The 8,858-nt window shown below is 31.5% G+C and overlaps 1 protein-coding gene across 1 annotated transcript; it reads left to right on the forward strand.

Moving 5' to 3' along the window:
• The first annotated feature begins 670 nt into the window (after positions 1 to 670).
• On the forward strand, positions 671 to 2,588 carry LOC140175679 (serine/threonine-protein phosphatase 7 long form homolog). Its single transcript, XM_072204213.1, has 5 exons — positions 671 to 739; positions 1,105 to 1,847; positions 1,932 to 2,023; positions 2,066 to 2,133; positions 2,235 to 2,588. The coding sequence occupies exons 1-5, from the start codon at positions 671 to 673 to the stop codon at positions 2,586 to 2,588; spliced, it is 1,326 nt and encodes a 441-aa protein (XP_072060314.1).
• The last annotated feature ends 6,270 nt before the right edge of the window (positions 2,589 to 8,858 follow it).

An 8,858-nucleotide genomic window follows, 5' to 3' on the forward strand; every position in this document is an offset into this window, starting at 1 on the left:
AACAATTAACTGATACCGTTAGTAATATTTTATATTTTGTTGTAAGCTTAGTAATTGAAAATTTTTTTTTTGAAGTTCACCAATCTATTCTCTTAAATTTCAGGAATACTTGGCTAATCTTGTACAAGAGAAAGTTGTAAAAGTCAGTAGCCCAACAATAAATGTTTTACAAACACTTGTGCAGGTCTCTGAAAATGAGAAAGTATATCTACGCATATGATAAATTAATGGGCAATTTACCCAAATAAATAAATTGGGTGAAAGCTTTACTCAAATACACAAAACAGAAATTCCTTACGTACATGTGCATTTTCACACTTCTATATAAACCGTGGGAAGCTACCACAGTTTCTGATTTTAACATAAACCGTGGCAAGCTACCACGGATTATGGTATTTGTGGTTTGTGTGTAAACCGTGGCAAGCTCCAACGGTTTACGAAGAGAGAAAACTAAGCATAAACCGTGGCAAGCTCCCACGGTTTATGAAGAGTGCGACGTGAACGTAAACCGCTATGGGTTACCACGGTTTACGTGTGATGGTCTATAAATACATAATCCGCTGAAACTTCTCACGGATCATTTGTGACACAAGGCAAAATTTGGGGGTTGTTGGTTTGAGAGAATCTGTGGAAAGTAAAGAAAATTGGAAAGAGGTTTAGTTGGTGGAGCATGGAGGATGAGGATCGCTTGTACCGACTAAATGGCGTCACTCACGTGGCTGGATACATCGACGCCGAGGTTAGTTATTATTATTATTATTATTATTCTTATTATTACTAGTTATATAAATATTGATATTATTATGGTTGTTGTTAGTAGAATTATTTTTTTACATTTAATTTTTGTTGTTATTCTGAGTGCATAGTATTAGTAGTTTTATTGTTATTATTATTATTGTTGTCCTCTTTTCTGATAATGGTAGTTATTATTGTTACTCTTAGATTTTGTTAGTATTGGACCGCTTATTATTATAATCACTGTTATTGCTATAATTAGGAAATTAAGAAAAACAATGTGAGGCTTGTAATAATTTTTTATAAATTACGTCTGATGTTATTAGTAATGGTCGTATGTTGAGGGATTTTGTTGCCCACATTTTGCAGCCTGCTAAGGTGATTAGCGGCGTTAGGAGACAACAAAATATGCACTTACACGACCGGATTATACCCTACCTGAAGACGGCGGACTTGTATCATTTGGCTAGGCTGAACAGCCAGTGGTTCTGGGTTGATGAGCCTCTCCTTAAAGCATTTATTGAGCGGTGGCGTCCTGAGATGCACACCTTCCATATGCCCTTTGGTGAGTGTAGTATTACTTTGCAAGATGTGGCATATCAGCTGGGTTTGCCGATCGATGGTGAGCCCGTCAGCGGGTGCCTGACTGAGTTTGAGAATCTGATGGAGCATGGTAAACCAGCATGGGTGTGGTTTTGCGAGTTGTTTGGGGAGTTACCTCTGCAGAGTAAAGTAAAGCAGATGACAGTGTGCTACACATGGTTCCATGAGAGGTTTCGGGTTCTCCCAGCAGATGCTACTGATGAGACCGTGCGTATATACGCACGTGCTTATATTCTGATGCTATTGTCGTCTCAGCTGTTTGCGGACAAAAATGCAAATCGGGTCCACCTTCGTTGGTTGCCTTATTTGGCATCGTTGGACGACTTGGGCAGATATAACTGGGGTTCGGCTGCACTAGCCTGGTTGTATAGATGTCTTTGTCGTGGGACAAACAGAAACGTTGTTAACTTGGCCGGGCCACTACAGCTTCTACAGTCTTGGATTTTCTGGAGGTTTCCCACGTTGAGGCCTAGTGGGTTTGATGTATTTGGGTTTCATCTTGCCTCCAGGTACGGTTTATTATTTTTGGTTCACAAGTTGTTCAACATTATGTGTTATTTCTAGTTATGACATGATTTCAATTAAAATTGTAGGTGGGCTACGTTTCTGCTGAGGAACGATCCAGGGGATCAAAGATCAGTGTCTGCACGCCTTTCCTTGGATCGATTGCGTGTCCACGATGAGAGTCATTTAGTTATTGCTCTTAGTTTCAGTGGTTTATGTTAAGTATCGTGGTCTGACGAAACCCTTACTATTTCGATACAGTTTGTGTGGGAGCCTTATTCTTCTGCCGAGGTTGGTGCTGTTATTCACCCGAAGATACTAGCTGACGAGCACCTAGGCTATGGACGGCCGTCACTAGCCTGATATATTTTGCTGCGATTGAGTGGCATCAGGTCGACCGGGTTCTACCGCAGTTTGGCAGTCTTCAGCATCTCCCTGAGCCAGCTCTGAACATAGATTGGCTACATGCGAAGGATGGCAGGGGTGGGGACAGGTGGTTCCCCACGTATTATCGGGAGTGGCATCAGCATTGGGAGAACCGGCTTCATTCAATCATCTGGGTCGATCGAGTCCTTGATCCCGGTCCATCATCAGACTACCTGGAGTGGTGGTGCCGTGTGGCGCACAGATTCCTATCCCCAGATGTTGCATTTCAGGATCCTAGGCCGATTGTGTTGACTGAGGAGGCTCGTCGCAGGCACCTCCTAGAGTGCACGTTTACGACAGACCAGATAACAGGCAAGTAGATCAGCATCAGCGTACAAGCACCCATACCACGGATCGAGAGTGGCGAGAGCTGGCTGACTGTTTGGAGGAGGACATCCCTAGAGCTGATCATGGAGATGCGGCAGATTATCGTGTTCCTCGACATAGAGGTAGACGACAGGCAGGGCGGGACAGCCGTGGAGGGGCTCGAGGTAGAGTACCTTCCGTTGATGATCAGGGCACTTAGCATGGTGTTGGTGAGGATGTAGTTGGTTCAGCCTCAGCTATGGATCAGCCGACCTACAATGTGGGTAGTAGCTCTCAGCTCTTTGGGAATGTCGCCCCACATACGTTTGCTGGGTATACCACCGTGGCTGTTGGGATGGACATCGATGATTCTGTTACTGAGTCAGAGTTCTATAGGGATATAGCAGACATGCTCATGGATGATGATGGGACCCATTATAGGCCACAGATGCCTGACGACCAGTCCCAGTTTGCTGATCCGCAGCCACAGACTGACGATGTTCTTCCTCAGTTGGCCGTTGACCTCAACGAGCCTACAGCATCTCCGACTGACCCATGGATCCCATTAGGAGGGACCCCAGCCTCAGCATTCAGCAGCGTTCCCGCACAGCCATCAGGACCAGCGGCAGAGCAGAGACCTAGGAGGGTGAGGCGTCCTCCATTGTGTGGCACCGGAGGTCACCTGCTCGGTCAGTTCGACGATGATGACAGTGACACCATTGAGGATTCTGATTAGTTATGTCATATTGTCATGTCCGGTAGGAACTATGTTAGTTTATGCTCTTCGCATGCTATTTAGCCTTATGTATTTCAGACTTTTGTAATTTATTATCTGCCATGTATTTGATAGTTAAAAAGGTTTGAGAATTGTCTAATATGTTATCTGCTATGTATTTGATAGTTTAAGCGGTTTGAGCTTCTATTATATACATGTATTCTGTCACAATTATCATGTGCAGTCTAAATGATACCACATTGATGCAATAAAACATCTAAAAATAAATGGTTTATGATAAAAATTCCTCCTTCATAAACCGTGGGAGCTTGCCACGGTTTATGCTTAGCTTTCTCTCTTCGTAAATCGTTGGAGCTTGCCACGGTTTACACACAAACCAAAAACACCATAATCCGTGGTAGCTTGCCACGGTTTATGTTAAAATCAGAAACTGTGGTAGCTTCCCACTGTTTACATAGAAGTGTGAAAATACACATGTACGTAAGGAATTTCTGTTTTGTGTATTTGAGTAAAGCTTTCTTCCAATTTATTTTGTTTAGGTAAATTGCCCTATTCAGATCTGGATTAGTAAATAATAATGTACTGTAGTTGCCTGTTCTCAAAAATATTTGTTATCATTAATTTTTTTGAATTTTTTATTCCTGTGTTTTGGAGGAGTATTTTTGAGAAATGTTATATGCAGTTATAGACCATCTTACGTGTAATACTTTCCACTTCTGGTATTAAAGTGATTGATAAGAAGAGATGAAAGATTAAAAAATTATGTCAATGATATATGGTTATTATTGCAACAGAGGTGACTATTCTGTTGAATTAGGATCTTTCTTTGGCACCACACCAATAGAAGACTTGGTCAGAAAAATGGAGTACACACTTTGATATCTTAGTTTAAACAGTTAACTTTGTTTTCTAAATATATAATGTAAATTTATTCTTAAATCTTTTTTTGTAGTATTTGTGTTGTTTAAATTTGTATTATGCTTTATTATTTTTCAAAAAAAATTGTGTATAAATATTTTGAATTTAATAAATATTTTATTTTTTAGTAATTAATTTTAGTATATTTATATTATGTACAATAATAATTATTAGTAAAAATAATTTAAAATTTTAGAAAAAAGATAGGTTGTTATTTCTAAAAGAGTGAGTATAATTAAAAAATTTTAAGATTTTAGCGGTAATAATAATGGAAACTAAAAGTTAATAAAGTTACAATTTTAGAATTATTTTTAGTGGCCATATAAATTGCCAGTAACATGGGTTTTGGCGACAATAGTAATGGCCACTAAAAGTGAATAACATTGCAATTTTAGAATTACTTTTAGTGGCATATAAATTGCCAAAAAAATGGCCGCTAAAACTAATATACTTTTTGCGCCATTAAAAAGGTCTTTACCAGCAAATATTATAATTGCCGCTAAAATCTTTTAGTGACAAAGCATAAGACGGCTAATATCTAATTGCCGGTAAATGTATTAGCGGCTATTTTTATTGACGCTAAAAGCAAAATAAATGACCGCTAAAAGTGATTATTTTTATAGTGGATGAGGAGGTTCTTCATCTTCGAGTGGGTGGATCTCTGAATGGATCCACCGTGGTGGCGGATTTCCTGATGTACCTTCTTGAGGTATCGCAAGTGCTCGATCATTATTGTGAGGCTCCAGTTCCGATTTAGATGCTATATGACTGTCCTCGAATTGATTGTCTACCATTCATAGGTGTAGACTTTCAAGTCTCTGGTAACGGCGTCAATGTTCTGGGGGTTACCTGAAACAGTGATGTAGGCCTAAACGTGAGGTCTAAACTCTTTTTATGGTAGCGTCCGACTTGTGCTGATGCTGAGGTGCCATTGTCTGAGTTCCTCGTGAGAAGGTGGGGGTGGTACTTGCAAGAGACTCAGATATTTAAGTAAGCAAAGGTTTTAGGCAGATTTTTGCAAATTGGGGGCTTGAATATACCTGAGTTTATCAGTATATTTATAATAGAATTGATAACTACTTTTTAAAGTAGTTCTACCTTTGTTGGTGGATAACTGTTCTCTTTTGTTAGGGAGATTGTTGAGATCTCCCTTCTAGATTAATAAAAAATATTTTAAGAATTAATTACTTATTTAGATAAATAAAATTAAACTCATGTCGCTGCATCCAACATCTATAAGATCAAGTAAGTGTATTAACTGAATTTTGTAAGTAGCCTTTTAATCCTTTAAATTTGATTATTATTTTTTAGATCAAGAATACTCATAATATAGTAGTTAGTAAAAAATAATGACTCATTATTATAATCTTTTTCAAATAAAAAAAAAAGTTGCTTCGCTATACAAAGATGTAATTTCAATCCCTTATAGCAGAACTTTATTTTACCAGAAAAATAAAATTTAAAAGTTAAAACTTAAATAATCAAGGCCCTAAAAAAATAATAAATAACGGAGAAGAGGGTCAAAGATTTAACATATATGACATGCTGGAAAATAGGGAAAAGAGGAATGCTAGATAATAAATACCATGCATGCCAATATCATATTTACTTAATATACTAAAATTAGATTTTCTCCCAATTAATAAAAGTAAAGTGTTAATCCTTCGTGATTTCATTTTTTTTTAAAATAAATACATTTTTATCTATTCTAAATTATTTTATAAAAAATATTTTTATTATAATTATATTATAATTAATATTTAATAAATAATACATAATTATACTAATTTAGAAACATATCTTTATTATAATTATATCAAATCACTATTTAATGCATTATTAAACTACTTTTCAATCATAAATTGAAAATACTTTTAATAATAATAATAATAATAATAATATATGATAATGATATAATAATGACACGGGTCGTAGTAATAATGATAAAATTATTTGATTCTAATCATAAAATGATCAAATATTATGATATTAATAACGCACATTAATTTTAAATATTTTTAGTCATTTTAATTATATTAATTTTAAAAATATTGATATAATTCTAGTTCTTATTTATTATCCACCACCACCACCAACAACAACAACAACAACAACAACAACAACAACAACAACAACAATAATAATAATAACAACAACAACTTGAAAAATCCGTATATAAACTATTTCAATTATCCGTGTATTATTATTAAAATTTTATCTACTTAATATATTAAAATTGGGTTTTCCCCCAACTAATGAAAGTAAGGTGTCGATTCCTCATGAATTCATTTTTCCGCCAAAATGAATGCATTATTTTCTCTTCTAAGTTTATTTTATAAAAATATCTTTATTATAATTATACTATAATTAGCATTTAAGTAATAATGCATAATTATACTAATTTAGGAAAATATCTTTATTTTTAAAAAGTACTATTCTTATGTAATGAAAGCACTATTCTCTCTTTTAAAATTATTTTTAGAAAAATATCTTTATTATAATTAGTATTTAATGAATAATGCATGATTATATTAATTTAAAAAATATATTATTTTTAAAAGGTACTATTCTTATGTAATGAAAGCATTATTCTCTCTTCTACAATTATTTTTAGAAAAATATATTTATTATAATTATATTACAACTAGCATTTAATGAATAATGCATGATTATACTAATTTAGAAAATATCTTTATTATAATTATATAAAATAATCTACTTAATATACTAAAATTAGATTTTCCCCCAACTAATGAAAGTAAGGTGTCAATTCCTCATGAATTTATTTTTTTTCAAAATAAATGCACTATTCTCTCTTTTAAATTTATTTTAAAAATAATTTTATTAGAATTATATTACAATTAGCAATTAATGAATAATGCATAATTATACTAATTTAGAAAAATATCCTAATTATAATTATATAAAAAATTAAACATAAATTTATAATTCTAATTGCCATAAATATGATACTAACATTCATAGTGGTAAATTGATATTGCAATAATTAATTTTTATAATTATTTTTGTACTACTAAAGGCTATATATAGTGTTTCTTTGTGGTTAGTGAGTCTAAATCTAAGAATCAAAGCATTCTTTTTTTTCTAATGTATTATTCTTCTTTGATTGGGCAATTGTTTATAAGGAGCTTTATAGGTCAAGTTCAAGTCACATCCCTTCCATGTTTTCTACGTTTGTCCGAAAATATTCGAAGTGGAGCATATAATGAGATTGAATTTTATCAATTTAGGTTCAGTTTCGAAAAATTCGTGTTAACCTTGAAAATGCAATTCAAAGATTGGTACTATATTTAAATTTTCTTTTGCTAAGCTTTTTGTATTAAAAATAATTTTATAACATATTGTGATTTTTTCAGAAACTATCGGCCTTCTGGTGCATTAATGCAATGCCATTAAGGAGAATAAAAGTCAATTTAGTTAGACAATTTTAACAAAAAGATAGTCTAAATTTGTATGGATTCTATGTGTTCGATCTTATGATGTTATTTCAGTTAGTTGTTACGAGAATAACTCTAATTTATATGTATCTAAGGATTAGAATAGATTAAATATTATTTAAGTCATTTAGTTCTAATATTGGTATTATTTGATTAAATTAGTTTTAGAGAAATTTAAATTGTTGTCTCAATTTATATATTATGATTATTCTTTTTAGATATGTTATTTTTAAATTTTTTAATATGAATTTTTTTTTTCTTTACTTATTTTTAAGTTTGTTTTCTTTTTTGGATATATGTATCATCTCTTTTTTTGTATTTCAAATTAGTAATGCAATTATTAAGATAAATGTAATTCATCAATAAATTAGAATGATTAAAAGTTTAATTATATTATGTAGACACAAGATTGATTAATTAATATTAAGACGTGAAAAAAAAAAGAATCACAATACATGATTTTACTTTCTTGCTAATATATAAAAATACGTAAAAAAAATTTAAAATATCACCATTAAAAAAAATTTGTTAATCATGCATATAAAAAGAAATTGGAAAATATGAATGAGTATAAGAAATAAAAAAGTATTACTTGATTGTAGAGTAAAAAATAATCATATAAATATATATATATATATATATATATATATATATATATATATATATATATATCATAACAAAAAAATAATTAATATATATGGCTTAAATTTTTATACGTACAATTAATATATATATATATATATATATATATATATATATATATATAAACGAATATTTAGAATTATATAACAAAATTATTATATATGTATAGATAAATAAAATATTATTATAATTTATGAAAATTACAATATTAATAATAAAGAATAAAAAAATTATCGAATGATTCTAGACTCAAAAAAAATAATCATGATAAAAAAATTAATATATATATAAACTATATAAAGAAGTATTTAAAATGATTTAACAAAATAAATATATTCTAAAAATAAAAAAATTATTAACTAAATAATTGATATATATACATATAAATAAATATGAAAATTAGTATGATTTATGAATATTATTATGCGTATGATGGTATTAATAGAATAACAAAATTATTGAATGATTGTAGACTAAAAAAAATATTTATAATAAAATAATCAAAAAATAATTAATATATGTGACTTAAT

Source organism: Arachis hypogaea, chromosome 10, assembly GCF_003086295.3.
Source record: "Arachis hypogaea cultivar Tifrunner chromosome 10, arahy.Tifrunner.gnm2.J5K5, whole genome shotgun sequence".
NCBI classification, from domain to species: Eukaryota; Viridiplantae; Streptophyta; class Magnoliopsida; order Fabales; family Fabaceae; genus Arachis; species Arachis hypogaea.